Source organism: Phyllobates terribilis, unplaced genomic scaffold, assembly GCF_046119375.1.
Source record: "Phyllobates terribilis strain yellow unplaced genomic scaffold, ASM4611937v1 Scaffold_5__5_contigs__length_657084704, whole genome shotgun sequence".
NCBI classification, from domain to species: Eukaryota; Metazoa; Chordata; class Amphibia; order Anura; family Dendrobatidae; genus Phyllobates; species Phyllobates terribilis.
The window spans coordinates 628,868,673-628,888,908 of record NW_027362765.1 but is presented as its reverse complement, the minus strand read 5'-3'; the positions used below and the strand labels follow the sequence as shown (position 1 = coordinate 628,888,908).

General features: G+C 41.2%; 1 protein-coding gene across 1 annotated transcript in view; it reads right to left on the bottom strand.

Annotated features, from left to right (window-relative positions):
- Positions 1 to 20,236, bottom strand: part of OSBP (oxysterol binding protein) — a 113,274-nt gene that overhangs the window by 16,149 nt on the left and 76,889 nt on the right. The window contains exons 8-10 of the mRNA XM_073686137.1: positions 13,272 to 13,517; positions 394 to 514; positions 199 to 302 (exon numbers count right to left, since the gene is read on the bottom strand). Of these exons, the coding sequence (XP_073542238.1) occupies positions 199 to 302; positions 394 to 514; positions 13,272 to 13,517 (471 nt within the window). The remainder of the gene's footprint in view (positions 1 to 198; positions 303 to 393; positions 515 to 13,271; positions 13,518 to 20,236) is intronic.

The following is a 20,236-nucleotide window of genomic DNA, read 5'->3' as shown; positions in this document are numbered from 1 at the left end:
TGATGTATGACTATTTATACAGCATGTTACATATGGAGGAGAAAATGGCCAGAGTCTATTTCTCCAGAGAATGTGACGCACTTCTCTACAACCATTGAAATAACTAAAGTTTTGCTGCAAACAATGGTGCAACGAAGTAGAGGGCAGGGCAGGAAGAAGAGGGGAGAAGAAGCCTGGAGCCAATGCGTCATCCCTTACCTGGTCAATCCATAATTTTCCTACAATGATGTTGTGCACAGTTGTGGTCACTTTCTTCCATGTGTAATGGTTCCCAGAGTTATTAAATATACAGTGAATGGTACCTAGGACGATTAGGAGAATAAGTCAGCATAAAATGATAATGACGCTGCATCTAGTTCTTAACTGGCTCATCATATTCTCCTAGTCCCTCACCAAGGGGCATGATAGAGAGATATTTCCCTCGGAACTTGCTAGTAATCTTTATCTCCTGCCGCAGGGTCCAGCCATTACGGGATTCAGCATGATGGGCTGCTGCAGGGGGGTGATGGCTGACCTAGAGAGACAGAAAAAACAAATAGAAGGCAAAAATCAAAAGGGATGTTTAAAATTATTGGTCTGCTTAGTCACAAGACCCTATAGAAAACAGACATCAGCAGCACCCAACAGGGTGTCAACACTCCCTGATGAAGCAGGAGTGAAACGGCGTTGGAGTGGTGTGAGGGGGTTGTAGTATGTCCCTAATTTATTATAGGACTGTTTATGCCTGCACTGCACTTTTGTAAGCCTTCATCTGAATATGCAAATCCTGATATATGGAGTAATATCATCGTAGGACTGTTTACGCCTGCACTGCACTTTTACATGCCCTTATATGAATGAGCAGATGGATGCATTGCACTCCTGTCATGTGGAATAATATTGTAACTATGGCATTATGCCACTTATATATTCGATTTATTTGGTTTATATTTGAAAGCAATATACCACATTTGAGGAATTTGGCGTAAATTATGGCACTATATCATTTATAATACATCTTGATTAATTCATTCAATGATTACGGTATATCGAACAGCATTTCACTATATGGTGTAGGATTCAGTGCATTTGATATTTTAACTTGCAAATTTAATTACATATATTATATTTCCCATATTCTGGACGATTTATGATGAATTTAATATTATATATTTAATTTGGTAACACTGGTTTCATGTGTTTAGTGCATTCATTTCCAGTTTGGTTTTTACAATATGATAATGAATTATTTGTGAACTGATCTGGAACATACCCATCCCCCTCTCGCATCTTTTTTTTATATGTATATACAGTACAGACCAAAAGTTTGGACACACCTCATTTAAAGATTTTTCTGTATTTTCATGACTATGAAAATTGTACATTCACACTGAAGGCATCAAAACTATGAATTAACACATGTGGAATTATATACTTAACAAAAAAGTGTGAAACAACTGAAAAATGCCTTATATTCTAGGTTCTTCAAAGTAGCCACCTTTTGCTTTGATGACTGCTGTGCACACTCTTGGCATTCTCTTGATGAGCTTCAAGAGGTAGTCACCGGAAATGATCTTCCAACAATCTTGAAGGAGTTCCCAGAGATGCTTAGCACTTGTTGGCCCTTTTGCCTTCACTCTGCGGTCCAGCTCACCCCAAACCATCTCGAATGGGTTCAGGTCTGGTGACTGGAGGCCAGGTCATCTGGCGTAGCACCCCATCACTCTCCTTCTTGGTCAAATAGCCCTTACACAGCCTAGAGGTGTGTTTGGGGTCATTGTCCTGTTGAAAAATAAATTATGGTCCAACTAAACACAAACCGGATGGAATAGCATGCCGCTGCAAGATGCTGTGGTAGCCATGCTGGTTCAGTATGCCTTCAATTTTGAAAAAATCCCCAACAGTGTCACCAGCAAAGCACCCCCACACCTCCTCCTCCATGCTTCATGGTGGGAACCAGGCATGTAGAGTCCATCCGTTCACCTTTTCTGTGTCGCACAAAGACACGGTGGTTGGAACCAAAGATCTAAAATTTGGACTCATCAGACCAAAGCACAGATTTCCACTGGTCTAATGTCCATTCCTTGTGTTCTTTAGCCCAAACAAGTCTCTTCGGCTTGTTGCCTGTCCATAGCAGTGGTTTCCTAGCAGCTATTTTACCATGAAGGCCTGCTGCACAAAGTCTCCTCTTAACAGTTGTTGATGAGATGTGTCTGCTGCTAGAACTCTGTGTGGCATTGACCTGGTCTCTAATCTGAGCTGCTGTTAACCTGCGATTTCTGAGGCTGGTGACTCGGATAAACTTATCCTCAGAAGCAGAGGTGACTCTTGGTCTTCCTTTCCTGTGGCGGTCCTCATGTGAGCCAGTTTGTAGCGCTTGATGGTTTTTGCAACTGCACTTGGGGACACTTTCAAAGTTCGCCCAATTTTTCGGACTGACTGACCTTAATTTCTTAAAGTAATGATGACCACTCGTTTTTCTTTACTTAGCTGCTTTTTTCTTCCCATAATACAAATTCTAACAGTCTATTCAGTAGGACTATCAGCTGTGTATCCACCAGACTTCTGCACAACACAACTGATGGTCCCATCCCCATTTATAAGGCAAGAGATCCCACTTATTAAACCTGACAGGGCACACCTGTGAAGTGAAAACCATTTCCGGTGACTACCTCTTGAAGCTCATCAAGAGAATGCCAAGAGTGTGCAAAGCAGTCATCAAAGCAAAAGGTGGCTACTTTGAAGAACCTAGAATATAAGACATATTTTCAGTTGTTTCACACTTTTTTGTTAAGTATATAATTCCACATGTGTTAATTCATAGTTTTGATGCCTTCAGTGTGAATGTACAATTTTCATAGTCATGAAAATACAGAAAAATCTTTAAATGAGAAGGTGTGTCCAAACTTTTGGTCTGTACTGTAAGTGTATTTTTAAATGTCCTTGTGTTTATGAGTGTATGTATTTTTATTTTCATCTTCTCTAATAAAGATTGCAATATATAATAAAGGCCCATTGTACTTTCGTAGTTTGTTTGTTTGTTTTTACCAGAGTCTAGTCTGAGCTTTAGAAGCTACAGTCAACCCACCTTGGGAATGATTAACCGTCCTAGCATTACTCCCATCTGTTCATTCTTGGCTGGTGAGAATACATGAGCAGTACAGCGAATGAGTCAAATCAGGGAGATGTCTGGCCTCAGCACCTGCAGTCACAAGTCTAAGTACCTAGCCGTGCAGTTCCAGGTTTATATGCATGCAGCAAATATTGTATAAAACAAAGACATGATTTTGAAGGGAATCTGTCACCAGGCTTTTGCTATGTAATCTGAGAGCAGCACGTTGAAGAGGCAGAGACCCAGATTCAAGTGACATAATACTTACTGGGCTGCTTGCTGTCATTTTTACAACGTTTTCTCTGCTGCAGATCCTGCAGATCTCCGAATGCCGAGACCTGTGTATAACCCAGCCCAAAGCACTCATCAGCAGCTGTTAATTTACAGTGTACAGAGAAAGCTGCCAATCAGTGGTTGAGACGGGGTTACACAAAGCAGTTGACTAGGAGGCAGGAGACACCTAGTCCTGTAGTGATAATCTCCTGCTAATAAAACACTGATTTTATTCAAACAGCAACACCCCCCCCCCCCCACACACTAAATGACTAGTTACTAATCAGCACCTACATAAAGGCTGCCCACGGATTATACTGCAAAACCGGCGGACTCCCTTCAACCCCTTTAAACCCAAAGGTGGTTTGCACGTTAATGACCAGGCCAATTTTTACAATTCTGACCACTGTCACTTTATGAGGTAATTACTCTGGAACTCTTCAACGGATCCCCCTGATTCTGAGATTGTATTTCCGTGACCTATTGTACTTCATGATTGTGGTAAAATTTATTCAATATGACTTGCACTTATTTGTGAAAAAATGTAAAATTTGGGGAAAAAATTCGCAATTTCAAAATTTGAATTTTCATGCCCTTAAAGAGATATGTCACACAAAATGGTTAATAAATAACATTTCCCACATGTGCGGATATAAAGTAGACAATATTGGAACCAAATTTTTATTTTGTTAGGAAGTTACAAGGGTTAAAAGTTGAGCAGTGATTTCTCATTTTTCCAATAAAATTTACAAAACCCTTTTTTTTTCTTTTTTTTTTTTAGGGACCACATCACATTTGAACTGACTTTTGGGTATTTTCTGTCATAAAGGCCCCTCAAAGTGACACCATTCTAAAAACTGCACCCCTCAAGGTGTCAATACCACATTCAAGAAGCTTATTAACCTTTCAGGTGCTTCACAGGAATTTTATAACGTAGAGCCAGAAAAAAAAAAAAAAAAAAAAAAAATCAAACTTTTTCCACAAAAATTATCTTTTAGCCCCAATAGGGTAAGAGGAGAAAATGGACCCCAAAAACTGTTGTGCAATTTCTCCTGAGTACGCAGATACCCCATATGTGGGGGAAAAAACAGTTTGGGCGCACGGCAGAGTTCAGAAGGGAAGGAGCACTGTGTGACTTTTTGAACGCAAAATTGGCTGGAATAGAGAGTGGACGCCATGTCGTGTTTGGAGAGCCCCTGATGTGCCTAAATAGTGGAAACCCCCCACAAGTGACCCCATTTTGGAAACTAGACCCTCAAGGATTTTATCAAGGGGTATAGTGAACACAGAATTTAATAACTTATTCAATATAATGACCTAATGTTATCATTAGCATGTCACTCGAGCACCCGCGATACATGGTGCGTACCCAATGCAAACTCAAGTAGCGAGCACTTGCGCTCAAGACTAGTCGCCATATTATCATCATCATTTTTTTTTTACTTTTGAAAATATCCCAACCCTAGAGTTTATTTTTTACGCCGTTCCTCGTGCGGTATAAGTGATTAGACGACTTTATTCTTCGGGTCGGTGCAATTACAGCGATACCAGATTTATATCGGGTTTTTATGTTTGGCAGCTGTCACACACTAAAAGACGCATTTTTTTTTTGCAAAGACTAGTTTTTGCAATCATTTTTCCATATTTCGGCCGACACTCATGTAAGGGCTTGTTTTTTGCGGGACAAGTTGATGTTTTTATTGGTACCATTTTCGGGCATGTGACATTTTTTGATCGCTTTCTGTTCTGATTTTTGGGAGGCAGAATAAACAAAAACCAACAATTCAGGAATTAATTTTTTTTGCCGTTCTGCATTTGGTAAAATTGATAAGGCAGCTTTATTCTTCGGGTCAGTACGTTTATATATACGGTTATAGCGATACTACATTTATATTGTTTTTTTATGTTTTGGCGCTTTTTACACAAACTATTTTATAAAAAAAAAATAATTTTTTTCCATCACTTTATTCTGAGAGCTATAACTTTTTTATTTTTCGGCTGATGGAGCTGTATGGCGGCTTGTTTTTTGCGGGACAAGATGACGTTTTCAGCGGTAACATTTTTATTTACATTTGCCTTTTTGATCATGTCTTATTCCATTTTTTGTTTGGCAGTATGATAAAGCATTCTTTTTTGCTTGGTTTATTTTATTTTTTTACTATGTTCACTAAAGAGGTTAACTAGTGGGACAGTTTTATAGGTCAGGTCGTTCTGGATGCGGCAGTACCAAATAGGTGTAGTAATATTTTTTTTTAACTTTGTCCCACTTTCATTTTTTGCAGGCTGATCGCTTGTACAGCATAGGGATGCAGCAGCGTCCTAAAAAAATATTGTTCAGAATAAAAGACAAACCAGCTAAGATAAAGGATTTCTGGCTAGGAGATAACCGCATATATCGCCAGATATGATATATTCAACGCACATTAGTATAACGTCGACATCAATATTGGTATATAGGGAGTTCACATCCAAACTTAAAAAAATTAAGTATGGAAAAAATCTTAAAAAAAAAAAAAAGTAAGATTTTTTCCATACTTAATTTTTTTAAGTTTGGATGTGAACTCCCTATATACCATCACAAGAAAAGAATAGGGACTTTGAACACACACAAAAGGAATATGTAATTATAGTACCATGTTATTTGATACTAATTTTGTTCTCATTTTTACTGTGTTAATAATTTTGCATTTATTATTACGCTTTTAACCCAGTCAGGTCATGATAATAGTATTAAGGAGTGTGTGTCACAATCGTGCAAATGTTGGTTAGACCTCAAAAGATTTTTTGAACTGAGGAGACCTTTACCTCCTTGGTGCCAGGGGATCCTTTGGCGGTCTTTTTCTCATCACATGTGCTAACATGTGTATATATAGACATCCTTGTTATAGTCAACATTAGCTATGTACCTAAGGAAGCGGATGGGATGTCTGTGAAACGCGTAGTGTTCTAGCTTTCTAATAAATTCTGATATTAATTAATCTGGCTGATTCATGCTGGAGGAAGCGCGGCTCCCACTGGCATCATCTTTATCCACTTACCGACATTCTCACGAAGAGTCCCGAGGGATTTGTGCCTGCTGCAGCACCTCGTCTAATGCCTTTCCCATGAGTTGTGCATGTCACAACCCATAAAGGTGAGCAATTTTCATTTCTTACCTTCACATGGTTATCGGATAACAGCACTATCTTGCGCCCCTTTCTGCACTTTTTTCAATCACTAAAATATATAATCCATTGCAAGGTTGGCATCTCTGTAATCAAACTTTGTGAATTATCACTTTGCCAGGTCATTCACATAAGGAATGCCCAAAAAAATAGAACCAAAAAACTACTACGCTGGACATTTGTTTTATTTGTTTACATCTCTTCAGCCCAGGTGCTCAGCTTAAGTGATAGCTGATATCAATCTGTTTAACCCTCTAAATGCTGCGATCAATAGAATTTGCAGCATTTAGAAGGTTAGGGGAGGGAAAAGGCTCCCTCTCTCTCCCACTATCAGCACCCCCACGATGCAATCACGGGGACCCCGATGCTTGCCATGACAACAGTAGGTCAAATATTGACCTCCTCATCTGTCAGCTGCAGGGGCCTGTTAGACCATGCCAGGAGCATAGTTTATACAGGCATTTTATCAGTGTAAGGCTGTGTGCCCAAGGTGTGTTTTTTTTAGCGTTTCTGCAGCGGCAATTCCGCTGCAGAAACGCTTAAAAAACGCTTGGTAGAAGGCCTGCCATGTTCTCCAATGATAATCCGCATGTGCTGTGCACATGCTGCCGAAATTTCCGCTGCGGATTATCATTGCGGAAAAAAAACGCAGCACTACCGATTATGTTGCGGAAGCGCGGCGTTTTCGCAGCCATTGACTTGCATCGGAACACATGGAATCCGCATCACTGCATCTGTACATGCGGATTCCATGCGTTTCATTGTGCGGATGGTACCCGGGTGTGGAGGACAGGAGACTCTCCTCCGGACCCAGGTACCATAGAACCTGTAAAAAAAAAAAGAATAAAATAAAAAAGAAATATATTATACTTACCTTCTGATGGCCCCCGGTGTGCTTGTCTTGGCTTGCCGGCAGATCGCAGTGGACTGAAGGACCTACGCTGACGTCACTTAGTCATGTGACGGCAGGTCCTTCAGTGTACCGCGAGCTGCCGGCAGCCAGGACGGATCGAATAAAGACACCGGGGGCCATCAGAAGGTAAGTATAGATTTAATTTTTACCATTCTTTACGGTCACAGTATATAAATCCATGCCGTTTGCATGGATTTATATAGTGTGACCAAGTTGTCGAGCACTTCCCAAGTGATGCTAAAATCGCTTGACAACCCGCATGCGGAAATGCATGTGAAGAACGCTTCACTTCCGCTTGTCCCTGGCAGGAAAAACGCATGTACAATCCGCATGTACAATCCGCATGTGTTTTTTCTGCCAGGGAGATGCAGAAACGCTCAGGAAAAAATCCGGAGCATTTCTGCATTGTGGGCACATAGCCTTACACTGACAGATAATGCATTTCAGTACATGTGCACTGCAATGCATTATAAATAGTGATCAGTGTTATACAAGTTGGAGTCCCATAGAGAAACTAAGTAACAAAAAAAATCTCTAAAATATTATTATAATATATATATATAATAAAAAAATAAAATATTTTTCCAAAAATACGTTTTTATGTAACAAAAAAAAAGCACACAGTTCGTAATGTTTCCAAAACAACCATATCAATAAAACTCAGTATTTAACTCCTTCCAATAAACACCATAAAAAAAAACAACTGTCAAAAAACTATGCTTTTTCATCATATCGAACTAAAAGGGGAATAAAACGCGATCGAAAAGTCGAATGTAAATAAAAATTATATAGCTGAAAATGCTATCCTGTCCCGCAAAAAACAAGCTGCCATGCAGCAAAGAAATAAAAATGTTACAGCTACAGCTCTCACAATATAGCGATGCAAAAAAAAAAAATTATAAAAGTTTTTTTTAATTTTAGAAATAGCGGCAAAACAATGATATCATTTAAATAAAAAAAATATTTTAATGTGGAATCGCTGTAATCATACTGACTCAAAAGAATATTCTTATTACTTTTACCACACATCATAAAATTAAACCCCCCAAAAAACAATTCTTGAATTGCTGGTTTTTCCTCATTCTGCCTCCTAAAAATGAGCATAGAAAGCGATAAAAAAAAAAAAAATCATGTGCCTAAATGGTACCAATAAAAACATCAACTCATTCTGCAAAAAACAAGCCATCACATGACTGTCGGCAGAAATATAGAAAGATTATAGCTCTCAAATAAAGCGGTGCAAATTTTTATTTATTTATACAAAAAAAGGGACCTTGTTTTTTTTACTGAGTGACAGCAGCTAAACAAAAAACTTTATAAATCTAGTATTGCTGTAATCGCATTGACGTGAAGAATAAAAAAGAAAGTCGTCTAATCACTTATACCGCACAAGGAATAACGCGTAAAAAATACATAAAACCAATTCTTCATCTGCTGTTGATTTGTTCATTCTGCCTCGCAAAGATCGCAGTATTGCTTGGCTCACGTTTATCCTGCACTTTACACTGAGCACTTACATCGGGGTTTCTGTGTAAAGCTCTGAAATATGTGATTCAGACGGAACCCCCGAAGGAAGATTCCTTATAATGAGGCAGACTGAGTCACTTTAGACGCTGTCTGACCTATGATCCGGTGCTGTCCGTCTTTTTAAGCGTGCATAAAAGCGCAGTCAACTACAGTTTTGTGCACTTCTGAAAAAGGACACTGCTGAACAGAGGCCAGACGAACTAGATGCCTCAGGCGTTTCATCTGAATCACGTCATTCAGAGATTTAGATAGAAACCCCAGATGTAAGTGCTCAGGATAACCGTGATCTAAAATTTTACGCAAAATGTTCCCAATAAAAGCTTCAATTCAATCCACAAAACACCAAGTGCCCACTCAGGTTCATCATCCGTTAATGGAAATCTACTGGGATTAAGCATTACTGGTAGTAAGTTCTGAAAAAGTGACATTGCACTGCTGTTCTTGCACCTAAGGGGCTATGCCAATGTGACATGGCACCCACAAACCATAACAGTAAAATCTACACTGCAATATGGGGCTCTTTCCCTTCTGAGCTTTGTATTGTGGCTGAAAAGTATTTCCCGATCATATGTAGGGTATTGGCGCACTCAGGAGAAATTGCACAACAAACAGAGATCCTTTTTTTCCTATTAGCCCTTATAAAAATTAAAAATATGGAGCTAAAACAACATTTTAGTGTTAAAAATGTTATCATTCTTTCTCTACCACCCAATGGTATAAAATTCTGTGAGGCACATGTGGTTTCAATATTCTCACTACACCCCTATATGAATTCATTGAGTGTTATTGTTTGTAAAGTGGGGTCACTTATGGGGGGGGGTTTGCTTTCTTGGCACGTCAGAGGCTCTGCCAATGTCCTCAAACCATTCAAGGAAAATCTGAACTCCAATATGGCGCTTCTTCCCTTCTGAGCTTGCACTGTACATCAAAAGTAGTTTTCCACCACATATATGGTATTGGCACACTCAAGAGAAATTGCTTAATGAATTATACTGTTCGTTTTCACCTATTACTTCTTCGGGAAATTAAAAACTTGAGGCCAAAGCAACATTTGTGTTAAAAAAAAAAAAGGTCATTTTCCATTTACTCAGCCCAATATTCAACAATTGTGTGAATAGCCTTATGTCTAAAAATGCTCACTGCGTCCCAAGATGAATTCCTCGAGAGGTGCAGTTTCCAAAATGGGGTAACTTGTGGGGGTTTCTGCTGTTTCGGCTCATCAGGGGCTCTTCAAATTGTGACATGGTGTCCGCAATCTATTTCAGCCAAAATCGCGCTCCAAAATTCAAATAGCGCTCCCTCCCTTCCGAGCCATGCCATGCACCAAAACAGTAGTTTTCCATTAAATGCATGGTATCTGTGTACTCTAAAGAAATTGCACAACAAATTTTGGTGTCAATTTTATCCTCTTACCCTTGTGAAAATGAAAAATTTGCGGCTAAGAGATATATTTTTCAAACAAAAATGTATTTTTCCATTTTAACGGCTCAACGTTAGAATGCTGTGAAACACCTGTGGGTTAAAGGCACCCAACACAGATAAATTCCTTGAAGGGACTAGTTTCATAAATAAAGTCAACTTGTGGAGGGGGTTCTATTTTATAGGCACACCCGGGACTCTCCAATCGCGACATGACATCAATTATCTATTCCAGCCTATTTTGGCTCCAAAAGTCAAATGGTGCACCTAAGCAGTAGTTTTCCCCCACATATGATGTATCGGCGTACACTTGTGAAAATTGTCAAGAAAAACAAAATGACGCCTCATCTGTGTCTGAAATGTGTTTCATTTTTTGTCCTTTCCTTTTTTTTTTCCCCCGCTTGGGATATGTAATTTTTAAGGAATCATGAATAAATTAATTCTGGAAAACTCGTATGTCTTTTTTAAAATGGTATCACTTTCGGATACTTGTCACATAGGCCCCCTCAAAGTCACTTCAAATGTGATGTGGCACCTAAAAAAAATTGTAAATTTTGTTGGGGAAAGAAAAAGAAATAAATTACTGATAAAGTTTTAACACTTCTGACTGCTTAGCAAAATAAATAAATGTTTCAAAAATTATGCTGATGTAAAATAGACATGTGACAAAAAATTATTTTTTAGTAGTACAACCATTGTTTAAAATGGCATAAAAAAGTTTGAAAATTGCGAATTGTTCAAAATGTATCAACTTTCCAAATTTTTTCAATAAAACTAAAAACGCAAATCATATGAACCTAAGTTTACCACTAATATGAAGTAAAATGTGTCAGTAGAAAAAAAAAAATAACCGCAGAATCACTGGGATACGTTCCACTGGTCAGAATTAAAAAATTTGGCCAGATCACGAAGGTGAAAACAGGATTGGTAGTGAAAGGGTTAAGTTTTCTATAATACGGATGGTTTGAAATGATCGTGATGTCTACAACTGACAACAATGTCAGGCGTTTTCATTGTTCTACAAAAATGAGAATTTTTTTTTTTAATGCCACCTGGTTAGTTTTTGGCATTTTGTAAAACATGGTCTATAAAAGTTCTCGAAAATTTGGTCATTTGAATATAGTTTTCAGCACAGAACATAGGAGGCTTCATTAAAGAAACTGCACTGAAAGACCTTAAGACTCACTACCCAAAATGTGGAGACCTGCTTGAAAAAACACACGTATGCATACATAGGCAACCAAAAGTTTTGCATCGCATTGACTGATTACTTCTGTCTGTCTGGTTATTGTGAAGCCATTTTCCGGGTAATTTTAGTAAACCAGAAGCAAATGGTTGTCAGCTATAAGAACGAAAATTGTGCTTGACATTATTTTAGCTCTGTGTTAGTTTTCAACATTTGCTGGGCCAAATATTTTTCATATTTTGTCATGGGTAGTCGAATTTTGCCTAAAATTCTTAATTTATTTTTTTTTGTGTGAGTTTTTAGGTTAAAACATGGCAAAGACAAATTTATCACCAGATGTCAGGAAACGTATTATTCTGAGAGTGAACTCCAGTAAAAGCCAAAAAGAGGTAGATATGGAATTCAACTGTTCTCAGAGCCAAGTGTCATGTATATTAAAGAAAGAAAAAAGAAGGTTACGGAACAGCTGACAAACCTAGAAGTGGACGACCACGGAAAACTTCCTCCAGAGTGGATCACATTATTAACAAAAAGTCAGTATTGGATGTCCATAAAAGTGCTATGCAGAAATCAATGAAGAGTATGGGGTCACAGTGAGTCGCCAAACTGTGGTGCGATGGCTAAGAGTAGTAGGGTTGAATGCACGAGTTCCATTCAATAAGTCTTTCACCTCTGCAAAGAACCGGAAGGTCCAACTTGAGTTTGCCAGAGAACACAGCCAATGGAAAGACAGATTGGTCTAAGGTGTTGCGGTTGGATGAATCCAAGTTCAATCTGCTTGGTAGTGATGGCAAGCACTATATATACACTGTGCAATTAGAAAACGTAATGGTACCAAACTTCTACAGTGAAACATGGTGGTGGCAATGTCATGGTTTGGGGCTGCTTTTCTGCATCTGCCATTGGCTCTCTGCATAGAATTGATGGAAATATGAATGCTACCATGTACAATATACTGGGGAATATAATGCTGCCACACGGTAAAACCAAAGTAGGCAGATGATGGAAATTCCAGTAAGACAATGATCCTAAGTACACATCCAATTTAGTCAAAAATTGGTTAGCTAAGAAAAATGTTTGCCTGTTGCAATGGCCAAGCCAATCATCCGATTTAAACCCTATACAGCACCTCTGGGATGAGTTAGGGTGATGAGTTGGGGGCCTGTACCCATAGCAATAAAGATGAATTGTTTGCAAATCTGCAAATGGAATGGAGCAAGATCCCTCAAGATGTCTTGAATACCCTAGTGGCTTCAATGCCCCGTCACTGTGGTGCAGTAATTAAAGCAAGAGGTTATGCTACAAAATACCAAGTTATAGCATTGTAAACAATGAATTACTCTCCATGATCTTATCAGTAAATATTATATGCAAAACATTTTGGCAGTCAGTTTTCTTTAATTAAATGACCAGACCTCTTTATTCAAAAGCATTTTGGTTAAAATTAAGGTCTTGCAGGAGGACATACTGATAAGGAATCTAGATTGACAGCACCAATGGGACAGTGCCGATAATGTCTGTAAAGCACTGTGGAATTAGTGGTGCTATATAAGTGAGTAAAATAAATAAATAAATGAATGACAACAACTTCATGCACTTTCAATTCATCACCAGGGAAATGGCATCACAACAACCAGACAGAAGTAATTGGTTGCCACTGTAGATGCATACTATATTTAGTATGTAAGCATGACAGACCTGCTCACATAGCGAGCGATAGCCACAATCCTCCATTCGATCCAGCTCAAATGTCTCTCCTAGAAGCGGATTAAAAGGTTTGCTGGCACGGAAGACTGTGGTGGAGTATGAAGATACAGTGAAGGCAGCGACTAGACACAGCTGCTCAAGAGAACTCTCACACTGAGCTCCCCGGTCCAGCAGGGTGTAGTATTCCATGTCCTCGGTCAGACGCTGAAGCATTGAGAGTGGTTCGTTGAAATTCACCTAGTAATGGTAAAGTAAGAAAGTGAAAATTAGGCAGTAAATATTTATTATAAATCAATAAGACAATTCTGTTCACATATAGTGTTTTACATCAAAGGTCCTAATGTCAACTTTAACTACAATTAAAAGGGATGCTGTGTGTACAAAGAACTGGGCACAATTTTTTTTTTAAATTTCTCTGCCCTTTTCACTAACTGGTTTCAGTCAATAAAAACTTGCATAAAAAAGGAGCAGAATAATAGTAAATGCTTCTCAATTACAGCAACTTGCATCAGCCTAAGCTGATGCAAATCTTAGGACATTTTGGTTAGGTGACAACTTTATCCAAGCAGTGAATGTCTTGATCCTATGAGCCACCGGAGCAGAAGAGCAAGACCAGGAATGAAACAAGCATTCCCAGAAGCCAGGGCAGGTGTCGGCTGCACAAATATATTCAATATCTGCTGAGTATAGCAATTGAACCTTGGAGAAAGAAAACAAAGGAGGACAGTTGAAATAAGTAGCCTACCATCTCCTACAATTTGCCAATCACACTAAGGCCACGGCCCCACTTATCAGTATTTGGTCAGTATTTTTCTCAGGAGTGGGAGCCAAAACCAGGTGAGGAACAATCAGAGAAAAGGTAGAATAGAAACAAGTCACCAATTCTGCATTTATCACCCACTCCTGGTTTTGGCTCCCACTCCTGAGAAAAAATACTGACCGAATACTGACCAAATACTGATAATGGGGCCATGGCCTAACTCACAGAGAGGGTGCCATTAAAGAATGCACTGCTAATGGCAACCCAAGAAAGGATTCCTGAACAAGGGCAGCAAGCTTTGCTACCTTTATTTGCTATATTGTCTCCTACAACAGTGTTATCACTCAATAAAGGGGAAAATAAAGGGATAACACAAAACAGTGTAATGCGGGTAGCACTTTTTCAAAATACTGCAATCATATCAGCACTCCCTGCAAAGCAACTACAGAGTGCCATGACCGTCAGGAGAAAAGAATTGCCCCCAATCTGCCAAACACTCGAGCCTCCTAGGCGGAGTAAAACAAGAACCAATAGACTGGTCACCACTGCTTCATTCATTAGGCAACTAGGCCCAAAGTAAAAAAAAAACAAAAACATCACAATTGGCACTACCGCATCTGTAACCCGAATTATAAAATGAAAATAGTTATTCCACACAATAAAGTAAACCAAAAAGCAAAAGACGAATATAAGTGTTCGGTTTCTCTTGCTTTACAAAATTTTAACTTCTCCCTCTTACTGTACGTACCCAATGAAAACAAGTTTGGGGTATTTAGGCTATGTTCACACTTTGTGCTTTTGATGCGTTTTTTTTGCAGCAAAACCTGCTCTCTTGGCAGTAAAGAAGCTGCGTCAAAAAAGCAGGTTTTCCTGAAATTTTGCTGAATTTTTTACAGCGTTTATGTCAGGGTACACTTGTTTCTTGCGCATGCTGATAAAGTTTAGCACAAATAAAAAATAACCTGTTTCAACTTCCTCAGGTTTTTGCACCAAAAATGCAGCAAAACCTGATACCTGCGTTTTTTCAGTGTTTTTTTGCACTACCCATTTCTTTCATTTGGTGAAAAAAGCTGAAAGAAGTGACATGCTGCATTTTGCAAAAACCAAGGTATTTGACAAAACACTAAAAACAAAAAATACAAGCTATGTGCATGAGATTTCTGAAATCTCAGACTTTGCAGGTACTGTAAAACGCAGGTAAAAATTGGCATAAAACACGCAGAAAAAAACATAACATGTCAACATAGCCTTAAAGACAATCTGTCAACATACAAATGCAGTCCAACCAGCAGGCACCATTTTATAGAGCAGGGGGAGAAGAGCAGATTGATATGTAGTTTTTGTGAGAAAACCTTCAGTATAATCTGGGTATTCATCATTTAAACCTCTGCTCTGGTTGGGGATTGTTGGTCCTATCAGTGACTGACAGCTATGTATGTATGGACACATAGAACGGAAACAGTCATTCAATGATAGGACCACCCACTGGTCTGGAAATTTCAGAAAGAGCAGAGGATTAAATGATGAAAACCCAAGTTCTGCTCATAAAACTATACATCGTTCAATATAACTTGGGTTTTCATCAGGCACACTCCTACACAAAAAAATAGAAACAAAAACCACACACGTTACTCAAATTATATATAAACCAGGATGGTAAGAATAAAAGTTACAATGCATTCTGTGGTTACAATAAAGGCAAACATCCCAACTGTCTCGTTTTCAGCGGGACTGTCCCGATTTGAGGGCTCAGTCCCGCGTCCCGTCACGGCTCAGCTGTTCTCCAGGGTTCTATTTATACTCACCTCTCCGATGTCGCTCCGTAGCTCCTCCTCCTCAGGGTGCGGGGCAGCTCACTGGTTAGTGAATAAATTACTCACCTCTTTCTCCTGTGATCGCATCTCCCCGGGATTCGAGCCGGGAACTCACGCGGCTTCACATCTGCACCAAAACGCATCAAATAAAGGGGAGAGGATTGTTCTTGTGTAGCTTGGCACGGACATCCGCAGGACGCACAGATGACGTCACGCTGCCCGGGAAGTTCAGAGATTTGCGGCCTCCTTGTCCAGCAGCCAGGTAGCACTGATCTGGACGCTGGACCAGAGACCCAGGAATCCATCCGCTCATCTCTAGTCCCCTCTGTCTGGGATACAGCAGACACTCCCAGATTTGGGTCTATACCCTGCAGTCTCGAGCATCTGCTGAATTTTCCTCACTACCAGTGCTCCTCTGACAACTCCTCCTGCCAGGGAAGAAAGATAATGGGCGTGGATTGAGGTGTGGCACGCCGCATGATTTGTACCTCTTTCTATTCTTCAAAAGTTGGGAGGTATAATAAAGGGGGGGTTGCATGGGGAGCTATGACTACTTGAACACAATAGGAATAAGGTTTTGTTTTTTTTACACTAGTTCTGTTATAGTCAGAGGGATAAAAAGGTATTTGGAAGAATTGATTAGACTGCTTTGCCATTGAGGTGCCAGAGGCGGGAAGGCCAAGCAATAATATAAAGCTTACCCTTCCAGAGAGATAGGGTCTGCACTGGATCTGCAGCATTTGGAAATATACTTCATTTTAGGGCAATGCTCTTCTGACATTTATTTGACCTGGAGACAGACTTCAAAAGAAATATTTATCATTTAGTGGTAGGTGCTCTTTAAAAAGGCACCAGAGCTATGTGCCGTGCCAACTATATTTTTTTAAATGGAACCTGTTATTACAAACCATGGGCAGCATGAATCTGAGCCTGGCTGAGCGAATTCAGCCAGATGTGTTTTACTCAGAATCACTGTGGTATTTCAGAGAAAACAGCCTGATTCATCAAAGCTTTCATGCCGTAATTGTGGCGTAAAAGCTTTGAAAAGTCTCAAAATTAAGGCACAACGCAGAGCTGCATTTAAATTTTGCGACTTGTAGAGTCTTCAAGCCAACTTCTCCTAGCTTTGCCAAAACGGCCGAATCTGGAGCTGGTCGTCAAATTCATGAAGAGCAGCAGCGTTTCGTAAGCCACAAATCAGACGCTGAAGTAGGATTTGTGGCGAGGTGCAAGCCACTCTTGGGGCACTCCTGATTTATAAAGAAATGTATGGTTTCATGAATCAGGAGTACCTGACTCCAGCATGCCCACTCATCAAAACAGTGATAAATAACGCTGGTCTTGATGAATCAGACCCATAACATGAAAAGCTAGTCAGGGAGTGTAGAAATATGAGTAGTCTGGCTTCACTCCTCATCGCTCCAGTTGACTGACTGACTGACTGACTCACACACACACACACACACGTTCTCAATCAACTGGAGAGAAATAGGAAGAAGCCAGCAAGTGACTTCACCTGGTCTCTCCTGTTGATCCCTTTGTTTTTAATAATTCTATCTTTGAAGTTCACAACCTTAGCATTGTTAGTATATCTCCAGTGGGGCTCATCACCAAACAAAAATATGCCCGAGGTGTTAAACTGTTCTGCAGCCTCCCAGACGACCCAATTTGATGTAATTAGAAGGGTGGTTTTTTAGCAAAAAGGGCCATGGTCTTCAAGCAGAACACAAGCGCAGGAGTTGCTCCCGGGCGCCAGAACGAGCGCCTATTGGTATTACATGCTCACATACACTCCCTTCCCAAGTCGGTACAGACTTGGGTTGCCCAGGGCGATCTCCAGAAAGCAGACGACCTCGTCGGCCTAGTAGAGGAGGTACCTGGTGGTTGAGAAATCCCTCGGGAAACCGGATAGTGTCACTTCCCCGTACTGGGATGAGAGTTCACCACGGAAGGGGTTTCGAGCCACAAATGGGGGGCGTCCCACTTCCACTGAAGGTGCCGCAAGGACTGTTAAGGATGTGGTCTGTTGGCAGTGTCACAATCCAGGAGACGTACCTGCCCAGTGTCATATGTCCGCAGAGTCAATGGACTGCAGCCAAGACAGACGGTGTTCCTATTATGCTTATCCATCCTGCAGTGTGGACTGTCAATCCAGCGAGGGGCCGCAGGTGTGTGCTATGTCCATTAAGGAAGTAAAGGTGCTTGGACTGTTAGACTCTGGTAGTCTAGTGACCCTAATCAGAGATACCCTTCCCCACCAGTTGGCCCCTACCAAAACCGTAGGTGTTCGGTGCATTCATGGGGACGCCAAGGACTACTCTGTGGCCACCATGACAGTGGGAACAGACTGTGGTGCCCAGACCCACGAGGTCAGGGTCGTCAAGGAAGATCCCTAGGGAAGAACACCCGTTGAAATCTCAATTGGATGAGTTCTCACTGTGTTCTTGCCAGCGACGAAGATGAGACTGTGACCGAGGAGGCCGATCTTCCCGAGTTAGATGTGTCCGGAGAGAACTTTGGGACTGCTCATGTTCAGGACCTGACCTTAAAGGGGCAGTTTGACCAAGTTACTGTATGTAATGGGGATGCTCAAGAGCCGGGGGCAGACACCAGATTCTCCCACTTTGCAGTTCAGGGGGAGTTGTTATATTGGATGACTAAACTAAGGGGCTGTGAGAAGGTGGAACAGCTGTTCGTTCCAGGGCCATACAGAAGGAGGGTATTCGATATGGCCCAATCACATACTCTGGGGGGGAAGAGGGGACACCTGGGAGTCAAGAAAATGAGGAGAGGATATTGAGGTTTTACTGACCAGGGTGTTACAGGGAAATCCTACACAATTGTAGGTCCTGCCCCACCTGCCAAATAACTGCTCCCTCTTCCCACTTCCGTAGTCCACTAATCCCACTATCGGTGATAGAAATCCCCTTTGAGAGGATCGCTATGGACCTAGTAGGGCCCTTAGTGAAATCAGCACGGGGCCACCAATACATTCTGGTGGTCATGGACTATGCAACCAGGTATCCAGAAGCGGTAACGGCAAAGGAACTCATCGAGTAAGAGCATAGCTCGGGAACTAGTCCATATATTTGCCAGGACCGGTCTGCCGAAGGAGATACTAACTGATCAAGGGACCCTGTTCATGAGCAAGGTAATGAAGGAGCTGTGTAGGGTCCTCCAGACTGCCCAGCTGCGAACCTCCGTTTACCATCCGCAGACAGACAGCCTAGTAGAGCGCTGTAATAAAACCTTAAAAGCGATGCTCAAGAAAGTCGTAGAGAAGGATGGACATGATTGGGACTACTTGCTACCGTTCCTGCTCTTTTCGGTAAGGGAGGTTCTGCAAGTCTCCACTGGCTTCTCTCCATTTGAGCTACTGTATGGACAACAGCTGCGAGGGCTCCTGGATATCGCTAAAGAAACCTGAGAAGCCAAGGTTACGCCACAACGGAGCATCATTTTACATGTCGCCCAGATGCAGGAGACAATGGCGAAAGTGATGCCTATCGTGAAGGAGCATCTCCTCCAGGCATAGGAGGTCGGCGAGGCTGAGGCTGTTCCAGCCTGGGGACAGTGTTCTTCTGCTAATCCCCAGAGTCGAGAGCAAGATCCTATTCAAATGGCAAGGCCCATATGAGGTGGTGGAGAAAGTCAGCGAAGTTAATTATAAAGTCCACCAGCCTGTCTGAAGAAAGCTGCATCAAGTGGATCATGTAAACCTGCTCAAGCCGTGGCGAGATCGGGAACCCGTGGAAGCTCCTTGCCTGGGAGCCGCACCTGAAGGCAAGGTGGAAGATGTTACTATAGCAGAGACTATTGCCAGCCCAGAAGCAACAGTGTTGAGAACTGCTACAGCAGAATCGTGACCTGTTCTCAGAGTTGCCTTGGCAGACTCAGGTGGTAGAGCATGATGTGCTAACAGAGCCACATATAAGTGTAAACCTGAAGCCGTACAGGATTCCTGAAGCACGCCTGGAGGTGATATCAACCGAGGTGAAAAGGATGTTAGACCTCAGTGTGATAGAGGAGTCAAAGAGTGGATGGTCGAGTCCCATCGTCCTCATGCCAAAACCCAATGGGGAGTGGAGGTTTTGTAACGACTACCGCCGGCTGAATGAGGTGTCAAAGTGTGACGCATACCTGATGCCCCACGTCGACGAACTCATCAAGAGGCTTGGACCGGCAAGGTATATTACCAGACCTAACGAAGGGCTACTGGCAGATCCAATATCCCAGACGGTCAAGAAGAAGACGGCTTTCGACACCTGATGGGTGTTTCCAATACACTCGGATGCCGTTCGGACTGCAGGGGGCCCCAGCCACCTTCCGGAGGGCTATGGATCAGATCCTAGCCCCACATAAGTAGTATGACGCAGCCTACC